Below are 16,261 nucleotides of genomic sequence, written 5' to 3'. Positions count from 1 at the left end.
GGAGGTACGAAAAATCGGGCAGAACCACAAGCTGATCAGGCAACAGAAGGCCTAGTGGGACAGATGAAAAGGCAAGTCCGGCTGCAAAAAATTGGTGTGGACCTGGTCAAGCAACTGAAAAGGTAGGTCCAGCTGCATAAAAGTGGCCACGGACCTGGTCAAGCAAGCTTACCAGTATACAGGGTGTCCCCTCCCTCATAAATCTTCAATTACTTATTCTTCTTCGGCACTTGAGCAGCCTAACAGGACCATTGCATCTCCGTGGAGGCAGGAATTCAGCAAAAAGCAACCAGAGATTGAGGAGCATCAACTTGGGCACTTCTTGTAACATGCAGCGGAAGTATTCATATTGGAGGATCCTATCACACAAATGCTCACATCGTATCCTGAGTTTCGCGAGTTTAGCAATCCACTTTAAGACTTCAAACTTTAAAGAGATATGAGAGAGAGAGAGAGAGATGAGAACTATACACCGTATGGGGTCCCGAATTACCCACTGAAGGGCCCCCTATCCCGTTACCGAGACAGTATTTGCTTTATTATCTTTAAAGAGACTAACGGTGTGACTAACAATAAGCCAAACGCAAGACCTCTAAAGACCAAGTGTTGGGCTGAACTGTACACTGTTGTAGAAGCACCAAAGATGTCCAATCTCGAGCCTATGCACTCTTCCCAATGGAATGAGGGAGGGATGCAAAGCTAGGGCTGAGAGAGGGGCTGTTTGGGACTGTTCTAGACTAAGTATGAATGCTGTAAATAAATATGAATGCTACGTTTTACCTTCACCAAGTGGCTGGAGCAAAACGATGGGATGATGAATGCTGAAAACTGTATGGATGAAGAAAACGCAAGGCTAAATGCTGGCTGAATGCTGAAACTGATGCATTTTGCTGATGCATTTTGCTGATCCAAAAGTGCTGAATGCTCATGAGTTTGAGGCGCCTAGGGCTATAGGAGATAAACGCTGAGGGCTGGTGGCTGAAACTGTCGCTTTGCTCCTTGTGCTGAAGATGCCAAGCGCTTGATTGCTCTTATGCTCAATATGATTGAATGAATGAATGAATATGCTACTAATCTATTTATATGGACCACAAGAGCCAATCGGCTGGCTACTGAGCTGGCCGACTGCTCATGTCCATAAATAATGCATAAAATATGTATAAAATGCTGAAAATGATGGAAAAAATACAAAAAAAAATCCCAGTAAATATCTTGATAAATACTGGATGATATCTAGGGTTCCTGCAAATGTCTAGATGCTATGCATGAATGATGTGCAATATGCAGGATGCTTTCTGATGCAAACCCTAAGGTTTCTACTTACTACTGACTGTATATGCATGAATGCGTCTCTTTAAGTGGGTTAAGGGACTTAGACTGACTGACTGACTTGCTATGGCTGAGAATGACCTACGTAGCTCGTGCCTGACTTATCCTCGACTAAGGATTACAATGGGGTCGCGGCGTATGACAACTATCATCCTAAATGGAACCAATACTGATACAATGTTGCACTGATGATGATAAGCCAGCTTGTCACCATGCACTACAATGCAGAGTGCATGTGACATTCCCTCCTGCTTAGCTTGGCGGCAGGTTCATGGCTTCCAAGTAGTCCACCAACAACTGGGTGTACTCTTGAAAGAACTCCTCGTCTAACCATACGGCTTCGTGGGTACCTCGATCTCGGAATTTCGTATAGAACTAACATATCCGTCGACCGGAACCATGCTTCCAACGATGAAGAAGAATCTGCTCGGGCTCAATGACTTCTGCTTCGTCTACCACGTTTGGCTCCTGTTCATCTGAAACATCAAACACTTCTGGTCCAACATATGGTTTTAGCCAAGAAACATGAAAAACATCATGCATCGTCCAACTGTTAGGCAACTTTAACTTCATGGAGACATCAGTTAACTTCTTAACTATTGGAAAAGGTCCACAAGTACGGAAATGAAAGCTTGGGACAACGTTTGCCCACTTGTTTCAATCTTTGTTTCATGATACGCAGATAGACCCAATCCCCTTCCTTGAAGTGGATATCTCGTCTTGACTTATTTGCCTGTCTGCTATAGGCTTCCTGTGCTTTGGTCAAGCGGTCCTTGACTGACTCATTGATCTCGAAAAATGCTTTCGTGGTTTTATTAGCCTCTAGAGATGGAGACACCAATCTCGTCAAAAGAGAAGAGAAACGACGACCAAGGGCTGCTTCATATGAAGTCTGTCCGACACTGGATGAATGAGTGTCGTTCAAGATAGCTTGGACCAATGGAAGATAATGTTCCCATTTCGACTGCTAGTCATGACAATATGACTTGAGAACATCAAAGGCCAACTGGTTATAAATCTCTGTTTGGCCGTCTGTCTGCGGCGGATGGAATGCACTAGACAACTGCAACTTAGTTCCGAAGTTTTCAAATAATTCCCTCCAAAAATGCGAGGTAAACTTGGAATCTCTATCTGATGTAATGGTACCAGGCAAACCACAAATTGGATACCAATGCTTGAGAAACAGCCGAGCTACGTCCTCAGCTGTGGCCGTATGCTTGCATGGGATGAGCATGCAGAATTTACTAAAGCGATCCACAATGGTGAAACATTGAGTGTTACAGGATCCGGTGGATGCTGGTAGAGGCCCTACAAAGTCCATAGATATGTCGATGAAAGGTCCGTCGGGGATAGGCAAAGGTTGAAGTAAACCAGTCTTCTTTGTATCTGGAACCTTTACTTTTTGACAAATCTTACACGCTTGAATATGTGAGTAGACATCACGTCTCATTTTTTGCCAATAAAAGGACCGTTCTAATTTCTCGAGGGTACTGTTGATACCCCTATGTCCTCCAACTAAGGAGTCATGGGCATCATGGAGAAGAGTGGAACGCTTTTCCCGAATGACACAGAGGCGGTTCTTGAAGAACAACCAACCATTTTGTACTAAATAATGGCCTGGCTAAGAATTGAGGGCCAAACTGTACTGAGTACCAAACTCAGGGGAGTCGACATATTGGTCTTTCATGCTATCTAAGTCCTTCCCCGTGATTTCGAGAATGGTAGATTCTTGGACTACCTGGATGCTGGCCTTTCGACTAAGAGCATCTGCTACTGGGTTATGCTTACCAGGGATGTATTCAACCATTCCTCCAAACTGTCGGAAGAGTTGACTCCACCTGGCATGTCGATCACTCCACTGGGCACTTGGCATGGTTTGAAGTCACTTGGTGGTCTGTTTTTACTGTGAAAACCTATCCATAAAGAAAAGGCTTCCAATGTTTGAGCGTTGTGATCACACCCAAAAGCTCTGTCATATACCATAATTCTTTTCGGCGACATCTAACTTTCTACTGTAGTATGCCACGGGTCTATTGTCGTGCTGGAGAACTGCACCGATGGCGACATTGCTTGCATCAGTAATGACCTCAAAAGGTTCATCCCAAGATGCTAACTTTAATACAGGTGCTTTTGAGACGGCTTTCTTGAGTGCACGGAATGCATAAGTGCCTTTCCTGTAACTGAGACTTTGTTCTATCTGAGTCCATAGAACTCATCTACCAGACCAGTCATGTACTGAGGCGGGAGGAATCTGGTCTTCCGGTCGTGGACAAAGGTATCCCAGCTAAAAGCTGTGACACTTGTGGTCTGGTCTGTATAAAGATTAGACCAATGCTGCCACCAAGTGATTGCCTCACCACTGAGATGGGGAGCCGCTACGTGGACTCTATCCTAAGGATCTGTGATTCTGGCTAATGGAAAATGAGCAATAAATTGATAAATAAATTGATTAACTGCTAAATGATCACACTTACCATCATACTTACTGAAATGTGGTTGAGTGCGAATGACTGTAGTTGATGCTGCGGACTGCTGTTGGCTGGTGGCACCTGAGGCGGGGGATGCTGAAGAGAGGTGCTGGTATCTAAGATGAATGGCCTTCTTTTTCCTTTGGTGCTCGAGTAACATACGTTCTCGATCGAGCTCTCGTTGGTGCTCCCAAGCGGCGAGTTCAGCCTGACACCGGTCTTCGTCGATCCTGCATTGGGCTTCCTCATAGTCCTGTCTTTCTACTTTTTCTTGTTGTTTTCTTGCTTTTACTTCTGCTTTTTCTTCTCTCCTTCGGGCCTCGTCTTCTCTCCTTTGTTGTTCCATATGAAAGAAGAGGGAGATGTAGTCGGGGGCTGCTGGAGGCAGAGGACGTGCTGTTGCTGCCTCCAAGTGTTGGAGACGCTCCATGAGCAGCTGGTTTTGAGCTCTAAGAAGAGCTATGGTGTCTGCTGTAGTCGGAAGAGTAAGGTCTCCTTCGGGGGAGACTTCTTCCGGCTGATGGGTACTGGTCGTGTCGGAACGCAATCTGACCATCCAAGGATGCCCTCACGCTAGGATACGGTGTGTGTGGACAAGCTGAATCTGATACCAATGTAACATGCAACGGAAGTATTCGTATTGGAGGATCCTGTCACACAAATGCTCACACCGTCTTCTGTATCCTGAGTTTCGCGAGATTAGCAATCCACTTTAAGACTTCAAACTTTAAAGAGATATGAGAGAGAGAGAGAGAGATGAGAACTGTACACCGTATGGGGTCCCGAATTACCCACTGAAGGGCCCCCTATCCCATTACCGAGATAATATTTGCTTTATTATCTTTAAAGAGACTGACGGTGTGATTGACGATAAGCCAAATGCAAGACCTCTAAAGACCAAGTGTTGGGCTGAACTGTACACTGTTGTAGAAGCACCAAAGATGTCCAATCTCGAGCCTATGCACTCTTCCCAATGGAATGAGGAAGGGATGCAAAGCTGGGACTGAGAGAGGGGCTGTTTGGGACTATTCTAGACTAAGTATGAATGCTGTAAATGAATATGAATGCTGTGTTTTACATTCACAAAGTGGCTGGAGCAAAACGATGAGATGATGAATGCTGAAAACTGTATGGATGCAAAAAACGCAAGGCTGAATGCTGAAACTGATGCGTTTTGCTGATGCAGAAGTGCTGAATGCTCATGCGTTTGAGGCGCCTAGGGTTGTAGGAGATAAAACGCTGAGGGCTGGTGGCTGAAACTGCAATCGCTTTGCTCCTTGTGCTGAAGATGCCAAGCGCTTGATTGCTCTTATGCTCAATATGATTGAATGAATGAATGAATATGCTACTGATCTATTTATATGGACCACAAGAGCCAGTCGGCTGGCTACTAAGCTGGCCGACTGCTCATGTCCATAAAATAATGCATAAAATATGTATAAAATGCTGAAAATGATGGAAAAAATACCAAAAAAATGCTAGTTAATATCCTGATAAATACTGGATGATATCTAGGGTTCTTGCAATGGTCTAGATGCTATGCATGAATGATGTGCAATATGTAGGATGCTTTCCCTAAGGTTTCTACGGACTGTATATGCATGAATGCGTCTCTTTAAGTGGGTTAAGGGACTTAGACTGACTGACTGACTTGCTATGGCTGAGAATGACCTGCGTAGCTCGTGCCTGACTTATCCTGGACTGAGGATTACAATGGGGTCACTGCGTACGACAAATATCATCCTATTGGAACTAATACTGTTACAATGTTGCACTGATGATGATTAGCCAGCTTGTCACCATGCACTACAGTGCAGAGTGCATGTGACAATTCTACCTAATTGTTAGCATAGATTACTAGTGTGCCATTGAGTTTGTGCAAGTCTTCCACTGTTCATCTTTCTCTATTGCCACTCTTACGGCACCAGTAGATCTACAAGAAGGGACGAGCATGGTTCTTTTGAACCCTAGTTCGGTGTACAGTGGATTGCATAGCATGCTCTACTGCATCATTGTTTTTTATATAATCTGTTCCAATGCTTTAATTGTTGAACTAGTTTGATTTGTAGTGAGGCATGGCATGGTACTGCACTACTTGACTGCAAATCCCCATATAGCCCTGTCTTGCATCTCAAACTATTCACCTGATCTACCAATAGCAATCCTTGCAGCCTTTGACGGGTGCCTATGCAAAATACCTCATCTTTGAACGAAGCCATCAGTGGGGTAGACTCTAAGAGCTGTTCCTTTTTAAACACTCCATAAGAGAGAGAGAAAGAGAGAGCTTTCCTAACATCCACACAAGCCCAGAAAGGTTTACCAGACCTTAGTATAAGCTAGAAACAGAAATCCAATCCTCCAAACTGTCTGACCAATTCAATTACCAACAAAGTTATCAATCTTCAGAACAAAAGTGTGTACCATACCTCATGCAGAGTAGGACAAAGGTCAGTGGCAGCTTTGTATTTGGCGCAGGCCTCCTCCAAAAGTTGGTCTTTCCCAGCACCAACAAAGTCACTGTTGATATTGTCGGCACTTTCCTAAAACACAAGAATCACCATTTATGCAGGTTAACAGCCTGATCAATTTAGATCTGAAGAAGAAAAGTAACTATCCAAAAGCATAGCTATGTGACATACGGAAAACTAACAGAAAAACTATTCTGAGAAAAATGTCATCATTTGAGCTGTATAGTAACCTGCAAAACCAGAGCCCAATTGTACAGCGCATCATAATCTTGGGGATTCCTTTGTACTGCATTTGCACACCTGAAAAAATAAGACAAGCAGCACATGCCGAAGTCATTTAATGACTCCCCCGACTCCATAAGAAACATTCATTAACCACAGAGCAAGCAAGCTATAGAAAATAGAAACACACACAACTCTAGCCACCTCAAAAGCAGCACACCCCTCACCCACCCCCCAAAACCAAAAAGACACCTCCAAGGAAAAGCAATCCTTTGCGTCAAGAAGCATGCATTACCTTTTTGCAGCAAAGGCAAGAATTCGCTGCCGAGAATGTGCTTCCCCATCTCCAAATGCAGCAGCATTGTAAAACTCATCTCCACCGAGTGTTGAAGGGCCTAGAGACTGGCGTTCAACTTCATTCCTGAAAACAGGTAATTTTTAGCTTCAGACAAAAAATAAAATACAGTTATACTCCAGGTTTGCTGCAGAATTTGATTGACTCTGAAACATGATGTTTTCAAGCTACAAAATAAACTCATTAAGAGATCAATTATTTTCTTAAACTTGAAGAGATTAATAGACACGCAAATGAGGGGCGCATAATCAAACTGCCATGATCCTCTTTCACATAGAGGGTGCTCTCTGTTGGACCATTGCGAAAACCCTAGCTGGTCAAATAAGTATGTATCTGTCAAAGTCACGCAGCAGTAGCACGCACCCACCCTAGGGCACTGAGCAATGTCGGTGGCTAGGTTCCCATCTCCTAGCCGTTGCTCCCCCCCAAAACCCCAGCCGGAGGAGATATCTATGACAAGGTGCCACCACACCCTATATATGGCTCTTCGACTTCCGATGCTCTTGAGTCTTGCATATGGGATGATCCACCACAACTTCTAGTCATGCGATAACCCGAGAATTGCCACCTCCAACACCCTCCTTCAATTCGAGCACCTTGATCAAACAGAGGTTAGGACCACACAGGCCGAGCTCTGATACCATGTCAAAGTCACGCAGCAATAGCATGCACACTACCCTAGGGCACCTAGCAACATCGGTGGCTGGGCTCTCGTCTCCTAGCTGTTGCTCCCCCCCCCCCCCCCCCCCCCCCCCCCCCCCCAAAAACCCAGCCGGAGGAGAAATCTATGATAAGGTGCCACCACACCCTTTATATGGCTCTTCGACTTCCCATGCTCTTGCATATGGGATAATCCACCACAACTTCTAGTCATGCGATAACCCGAGAGTAGATACGAGAATTGCCACCTCCAACAGTATCTTCTCATATCAAGCTCGGGGAGCTTGCTTGAGACCATAAAGTGCTTTTCGAAGCTTGCATACTTTGTTTTCATGACCACGCATTACAAAACCAATGGGCTGATATACATTAACTTTTCCTACAAATCCCCGTTGAGAAAAGCTGATTTTATGTCCAACTGATGCACTTTACATCCATGATGGGTACCCAGTGCAACAACACATCTAACTGTGGCCATATGAGAAATAGGTGCGAAAGTTTCATCATAATCAATGCCCTTTTTCTGGGCATACCCTTTGGCCACAAGCCTGGCCTTGTACCTATAAATGGTACCATCAAACTTTCTTTTCAACTTGTATACCCACTTTGTGCCAATTGACTTCTTGCCAGCAAGCAAGTCTACCAAATCTCATGTGTTGTTTTTGTGGATAGAATCCATCTCATTTTGCATAGCTTTTACCCAATGCTCATTCTCATGAGCCTCTTCAAATGAATTCGGCTCATCTGCATCACAAAGTGTACTCATGCAAGTAACATCTGCATGTTCTCTTGCATTATGAGAACCAACCCGTGTCCTACTACCAAGTGGAGCTGAAAGCTTGCTTTCTTGTAAGGTACAGAGAAACCAACGAGGCACGACTCTAGCCTCTTCTGTTGCTGTTTGCTCTTGCTCCACTACTTCCTCTACATTATGAGGTATAATGAGCTCATTTATGGACTGATTTTGAGCACTCAAATGCTGTCCATTAAGCAAAGTTGATAGCGGCCTGAAGGTGACTGTCCAGAAAATTCAGCCAATGGTTGGTCTGAATTTTCAGCAAACACGTCTCTGCTGTCCAAAATCCTTTGTGTGGAAGGATTAAAGAGATGGTAGCCTTTATTACCACTATCATAGCCCACAAATATACACTTTGTGGCTTTGTCATCAAGCTTACCTCACGATTGCTGAGTCTAAGGTGATCAACTTTAGGTTTCCTCTCGTGCCAGGCCTCATATAATGTTATGGTTTTCAATGCTTTGGTAGGGCATCTATTCAACACATGTAACACACATAATTGCCTCCATCCAGAATTTTTGAGACAAGCCTTTGCCTTTAACCATGCATCTAGCCATTTCCATCAATGACCTGTTCTTTCTCTCAGTAACACCATTTTGCTGAGGAGAATATGGCATCGTGCATTGATGCTTTATACCCTTTTTGGCCATAAAAGCTTTGAAAGCAATGGACATGTATTCCCCCCCTCGATTTGTATGGAGGGTCTACACTTTGCAACCTGTTTGATTTTCAACGTGTGCCACAAAATGTTGAAAACATGCAAATACATCAGACATCGATAAGGGTTACAAAGTATACATGCTTTCCAATAGATGGTGTCCGCATAGGACCCACACACATCACTGTGCACAAGCTGTAATTTCCAGACAGCCCTTGTTGATGCATCTTTTGGGAATGCATTTCTGTGCATCTTACCCAATATGCACCCTTCACATACATGTTTTGGTGACAATTCTACATGAGGCATGTCCTGCACCATTTGATGCCTTTGCAATAGCATCAAACTGCCATAGTTTACATGCCCAAACTTGGCATGCCACAATTCTGCAGGTGTAAGAGTGGTAACCACATGGACATCATACTCTCTCCTGTCAAACCTGTCAAGCTGATATAACACATGGTACAATGTGTCAGATGTGACTAATGCATAGCCACCTTCACGGTCTTTGTCTATGCACCTGCATAAGCTTCTTAAACAAATTCCTCTGTGAGGTAATGTATTTAGAAGCACCACTGTCAAAGTACCATGTGTCGTGTCTTTCATTGACATTGAGAGACATATGCTCTAATGATGCATCATAACTGCAAGTAAGAAAAGTCCACTCATCCTGCACAAGATTTACTAATGCATCATCTTTCACTACAATTATCCTTCACTACAGGTGACAATGAAGAATCTACAACTGTAAACCGGCCTTCAGAGACCAAAGGGCGGTGGAACAAACACTCGCACATAAAACCCTTCAACACCATTGAGGACCTAGAAAAGGAAAACAAACAGGGGGAGCTAGAGTGCTCCTGCAAATAGTACACGGACACCGATTGGCCCCAAATCGCAGTGGCGCCCCTTGCGGTATTTCTTTAATTGATTATAAGGCTGGGAATTCAGCCGTCCCAGTAGAACTCCTGAAGCCTGCAAAGAACCTGCATCTGGCTTCTTGTCCACACGGCATCCACAAACAAGTCCAGCCATTGTTCATATCAAAAGACTCTCTCACATTGAGTCTGCATACAGAAGCTTTCTCCCATGATCAAGGCTGCCACAACCATCCATAGCCTCTCACACTATGACAGCATCACACCCTGACACATCCAGTGCTCATGTATCACAACACAGACTCCCAAACTGTCTCTCAAAAGAGAACTCGCATCACAGCACAGTATACCATACAGTTGACACACCTGTACAAACCCTCTCTACCTTCCAAGGGTACTATCCATCTCTGTCATGGATTCCCTGTCCCTTGTCCTATCAGTAGCAAGGCTGTACCAAACATGTGTCCACTCCTGTACCTTCTGCCTGCATGTGACCTATCTCCTGGAGAAACCCAAAAACATGTCTCTTCAAGAAAACCTACGACCTGTTTCCACATGAAACCCTTAGGCCTATTTCCCTTTGAAACTTCTGTCCTGTTTCCATACATCTAGTTACCTGTTCCCTCGTGAAACATCTGGCAACATAGAGATGCTCATAACTGTAGGTCCCACTGTTCCTTTCTAGCAAGAGAAAAACAATCTGCTCCATGAGCACGCAGCCATGCGAGCTTGCTTCACTCCCATGCCAAGAAACATAACCAAATAACCTGTACTTGCAGCCAAAAACCCAAGCACATAGCTGAATTTGCAACCAAACAAAAACAGCCCATAAATTGTCCTGTTTCCACCCTCTGAACTGCCAAACCCTTCCTCTCACAAAGGGCTAGAGAGAACCACTCTAGAACAGTCTTGAGCCAGTGAAAAGAGAGACTCCGAAAGACATCACCTGCAGTCCCACTTGCTCACAAAGAAAGAGAGACTTACAGTCTTTATGTCGCTTTCCACAAGGAAGAAAAGACTCGAGGAAAAGCCCCGAATTGTCTTGTCCTCTTGTCTTGCAGCCGGAAGAGGGAGAATACTTGTGAGAGAACCTGCTGTCCAGCCTTGTGTTCCCTTCTCACAACTCACACTTCCCAACTGACAACCATCTTCTTGCCAAAAGCAAAGGAGAGAGGAAGAAAAGAAAGAACCTGCAGGCGCCTGTGTACTCTGCAGCACAGCAGCCAGCTTATCCTCCAAAAAGCCAAAGAGAGAGAAGAAAAAGGATCTGTGTTTCAGTCCTATTGTGCAACACACCAGCCAGTAGCGTCCCTCTTCAAGAATCAGTTCAGAGCCTGAATTCAGCTGCGCCTACATACACAACAGCTTTGCCGGCTTGCAACTCTCTCCAAAAAACAAGAGAAAGCTGAAGCGCAGCCCTGCAGCCTGCCTGTTTTCAGAAAAGCTCTCCACGCCAACAGCCTGTATGCGCCTTGTTTCCAGAAAAGCTCTCCTCTCTCCACGCCAGCAGCCTGTATGCGCCCTATTTCCAGAAAAGCTCTCCTCTCTCCACGCCAGCAGCCTGTATGCGCCCAGCCAAGCAGCCCGCTTTCCAACGAAAAAGCCAGGCCATGGGTCTTCAGGCGACCAGCCCTTCTCAGCGAAAAAGCACACCACTCAACAAGAGTTAGGCGCCTCTCTTGCCTGGCAGCCCCTCCTTTTTCCTAAAAAGCACACGTGGCCCCAAAATAGCATAAGGGCCACGTTTTTCTTTAATGAAGGGCTTTATAACTTTTAAAGGTCTTTGAAACCTTTTAAGTTAAAATCTCTTTGCCCCCCTTCACACTTGGGGTTGTCCACATATGGGCTCCCTTTTTGACTCCAACCTGATGCCATTCACAGTGTCCACCATGTCCCCGTGCACACCTGCATCTTGTCCAGAGAAAAACACAGGGTCATGACATACCCCCCTCTTGAGAAATGGCAAGCGTCCTCGATTGCACTCAATGGCACAGTAAAGCATCTCATGAGCAAAGATATCCCATATGGCAAAAACAATGGCCCTCCAATGCATCTGGGTGATAGAATAATCATCCTGCACAATAAGCCACACTGTCCTCTTGCTTGTTCCTTCAGAATCTACAGCAAAAGTCTAAAACCAAATGGAAACACGTTACCTGTGTTAGCCAAAAACAAAACCATGCATCATTCTACATACGACACACATATGCATGACACACACATGCATTCGCAAACAATATGCTCCTCATAATGCTCTACCTACTCCAAAGTAACAGTCTAAGGGCTGCTCACAAGCCTTACGCCCATGGGCATCCCACAGGACCCACGACTGATGGTAAAACATGAGCATATGAAAGCACTCAATGCATCCAAACACTACATCTACCAAGTACTTTCCCACATATGTTCTCATGGCCATCCCGCAGGAGTTACACCCAGTGGTGCATCCATGAACATAATAAAGCACTTGATGTATCATACCAACATACATGCAGCACATTACACAATGCAGAGTATTTTCCCAATGTATTCTCAATGATACCAGGATCCAATGGCACCAGAATACAAAAAATACCTCTACCTCAAAAAGTGTATGCATACATGCACAAACAGAGTTCGATCCATATTTCCATGAACCAAACCAACTCTAGGACTGCTCGCAAGACTTATGTCCTCCATAGAGTTATCCATAGTTGCAGTTAGAGTTCCAGGTGCGGCCGACTGTGAACCATACCCAACTTTACCATCTCATGTGTCTAGAACACAAGATCATAGAAGTCCCATAAGCAGATATACTGTCAGCCTCAGTACCTTCGGGTGAATACAAAGATGTCACCAAGCGACTCCTAGATAATAACTGAGCCTGTCTGTAACAAGGGAGCGGAGGTGCTACCCCCCTCTTGAGCATCAGGCAATGCTCTAGACCTATGCTCTGCTGAACCTAAATGAGCCGTAACAAAGAGTCGACTCCAACTCATAGGCATCAAGATAAAGCTGCAACTCCTGAGGTGAATCTGCTAAGTCACCCTCCTCCATCCACTTCGCATCCATCAGTGAACCTCCTCCATCCACTTCGTATCCATCAGTGAACAGCTCTTGAACTTCACAGGATAGCGACGGGAAACCTTACCCTGTACCTTTCTTTCCTTATGTGCCAGTATATGCTCAGGAATAAGAACCTCGTCAAGTTCCTCCACTTCCATCTGAGCCTCATCTGATACATCCTCAGGCACCCAAAACCTGCTTGCACTCCACCCAAGTGGTAAGCACAAGTCCTCGATGAAGCATAGTAGATTACCACTGCTAAACATACAAGGAAACTGTCTTCCGAACCCATGAAGCCTCTATGAAGATACCACTGGTGACAAACTGTCGAAAGCCATAGCCTTCAACGCATCTCCTGCACCATAACACTTCAACTGCTTCTTGTTCCTGACCGACTACTTCTTGTCCTTGGTGTCTTTTCTCCTGAGCTTCATCTTCAGCTCTTGCTCTTCACCTCATATAGGCAAAGACACAAAATCCTGCACTGTCTCCTGCACTTCCTTTTCACTTTCCTCATGTTGAAGCTTTTGATGTGACTCTCATGAGACAACCACGAGCTCACCCCCTTAGGAAAGTTGGCGATTGTCCCGACCAAAGCAACCACGGACTCGCCTCCTTGAGAAAGTCGACGATGTGTCCCGGCAACGGAACCTTGTAAACCGGCCTTCAGAGACCAAAGGGCAGTGGAACAAACACTCGCACATAAAACCCTTCAACACCATTGAGGACCTAGAAAAGGAAAACAAACAGGGGGAGCTAGAGTGCTCTTGCAAATAGTACACGGACACCGATTGGCCCCAAATCGCAGTGGCGCCCCTTGCGGTATTTCTTTAATTGATTATAAGAGTTTTGATTACAATATAAGGCTGGGAATCAGCCGTCCCAGTAGAACTCCTGAAGCCTGCAAAGAACCTGCATCTGGCTTCTTGTCCACACGGCATCCACAAACAAGTCCAGCCATTGTTCATATCAAAAGACTCTCTCACATTGAGTCTGCTTTCTCCCATGATCAAGGCTGCCACAACCATCCATAGCCTCTCACACTATGACAGCATCACACCCTGACACATCCAGTGCTCATGTATCACAACACAGACTCCCAAACTGTCTCTCAAAAGAGAACTCGCATCACAGCACAGTATACCATACGGTTGACACACCTGTACAAACCCTCTCTACCTTCCAAGGGTACTATCCATCTCTGTCATGGATTCCCTGTCCCTTGTCCTATCAGTAGCAAGGCTGTACCAAACATGTGTCCACTCCTGTACCTTCTGCCTGCATGTGACCTATCTCCTGGAGAAACCCAAAAACATGTCTCTTCAAGAAAACCTACGACCTGTTTCCACATGAAACCCTTAGGCCTGTTTCCCTTTGAAACTTCTGTCCTGTTTCCATACATCTAGTTACCTGTTCCCTCGTGAAACATCTGGCAACATAGAGATGCTCATAACTGCAGGTCCCACTGCTCCTTTCTAGCAAGAGAAAAACAATCTGCTCCATGAGCACGCAGCCATGCGAGCTTGCTTCACTCCCATGCCAAGAAACATAACCAAATAACCTGTACTTGCAGCCAAAAACCCAAGCACATAGCTGAATTTGCAACCAAACAAAAACAGCCCATAAATTGTCCTGTTTCCACCCTCTGAACTGCCAAACTCTTCCTCTCACAAAGGGCTAGAGAGAACCACTCTAGAACAGTCTTGAGCCAGTGAAAAGAGAGACTCCGAAAGACATCACCTGCAGTCCCACTTGCTCACAAAGAAAGAGAGACTTACAGTCTTTATGTCGCTTTCCACAAGGAAGAAAAGACTCGAGGAAAAGCCCCGAATTGTCTTGTCCTCTTGTCTTGCAGCCGGAAGAGGGAGAATACTTGTGAGAGAACCTGCTGTCCAGCCTTGTGTTCCCTTCTCACAACTCACACTTCCCAACTGACAACCATCTTCTTGCCAAAAGCAAAGGAGAGAGGAAGAAAAGAAAGAACCTGCAGGCGCCTGTGTACTCTGCAGCACAGCAGCCAGCTTATCCTCCAAAAAGCCAAAGAGAGAGAAGAAAAAGGATCTGTGTTTCTGTCCTATTGTGCAACACACCAGCCAGTAGCTTCCCTCTTCAAGAATCAGTTCAGAGCCTGAATTCAGCTGCGCCTGCATACACAACAGCTTTGCCTGCTTGCAACTCTCTCCAAAAAACAAGAGAAAGCTGAAGCGCCGCCCTGCAGCCTGCCTGTTTTCAGAAAAGCTCTCCACGCCAGCAGCCTGTATGCGCCTTGTTTCTAGAAAAGCTCTCCTCTCTCCACGCCAGCAGCCTGTATGCGCCCAGCCAAGCAGCCCGCTTTCCAACGAAAAAGCCAGCCCATGGGTCTTCAGGCGACCAGCCCTTCTCAGCGAAAAAGCACACCACTCAACAAGAGTTAGGCGCCTCTCTTGCCTGGCAGCCCCTCCTTTTTCCTAAAAAGCACACGTGGCCCCAAAATAGCATAAGGGCCACGTTTTTCTTTAATGAAGGGCTTTATAACTTTTAAAGGTCTTTGAAACCCTTTAAGTTAAAATCTCTTTGCCCCCCTTCACACTTGGGGTTGTCCACATATGGGCTCCCTTTTTGACTCCAATCTGATGCCATTCACACTGTCCACCATGTCCCCGTGCACACCTGCATCTTGTCCAGAGAAAAACACAGGGTCATGACAACAACCATGCCGCTTTCCTTTTTCTTCTTCTTCGCAAGCCGCTTTCTACACTCATTCAAATAGTGACCCGGCTCTGACCCAGCTTTTTGCAGTAGTGACATTTGCCCTTTTTCTTGGACTTGCCTGCATCATTTTTAGCCTTTGTGAAGGCTGTCCCAAATCAGCCTTTGGCTAAAAATTGCTTTTGGCTTTTCCTTTGCCCTTGCCTTGGGCAACAAAAGCCCCATCACTGCCATGCATGACGGAAGATTTGTTCACAGCTGTCCCAAATCAGCCTTTGGCTAAAAATTGCTTTCTTGCCTTGGACAACAAAAGCCCCATCACTGCCACGCATGACAGAAGATTTGTTCTTCCGATTTTGTTCCTCCTGTAGCAACAAACCAACCAGCTCTTCAAACAAGATTGGTTTCAGGTTCCCTCGCATAAATAGAGTGAGCGATATGTGAAAGGTCAAATAAGTTGCTGGCAATGATGTTAGTGTCCAAGAGACCAGCTCGTTTCAAAATTGACCTCATCAATATTGAGCTACTGCTCCAGAAGATCTTGAATCTTCGTAAGATGATTAGCAACCATCGTTCATGTCCAAAGTTCTCAAGTTCCTTCTTGAGATATGCAACCCTGGCCTCATTCTTTGCCTCATACATGGTTTCAAGTACATCCCAAGCTCGCCGTGAGATCCTGCAAGCCCTGATATGC

The 16,261-nt window shown here is 45.3% G+C and overlaps 1 protein-coding gene across 3 annotated transcripts in view; it reads right to left on the bottom strand.

The window, feature by feature from the left end:
* Positions 1–16,261, bottom strand: part of LOC147638851 (protein HLB1-like) — a 68,291-nt gene that overhangs the window by 40,832 nt on the left and 11,198 nt on the right. For all 3 annotated transcript variants that reach the window (XM_086785188.1, XM_086785180.1, XM_086785194.1), the window contains exons 2-4: positions 6,783–6,908; positions 6,496–6,565; positions 6,224–6,337 (exon numbers count right to left, since the gene is read on the bottom strand). In XM_086785188.1, the coding sequence (XP_086641314.1) occupies positions 6,224–6,337; positions 6,496–6,565; positions 6,783–6,908 (310 nt within the window). The remainder of the gene's footprint in view (positions 1–6,223; positions 6,338–6,495; positions 6,566–6,782; positions 6,909–16,261) is intronic.

The sequence above is a fragment of the Cibotium barometz genome, chromosome 4 (assembly GCF_041138505.1).
Source record: "Cibotium barometz isolate CiBa-2024 chromosome 4, ASM4113850v1, whole genome shotgun sequence".
NCBI lineage: Eukaryota > Viridiplantae > Streptophyta > Polypodiopsida > Cyatheales > Cibotiaceae > Cibotium > Cibotium barometz.
The sequence above is the reverse complement of the archived record's forward strand: the minus strand, read 5'-3'. Positions and strand labels throughout refer to the sequence as shown.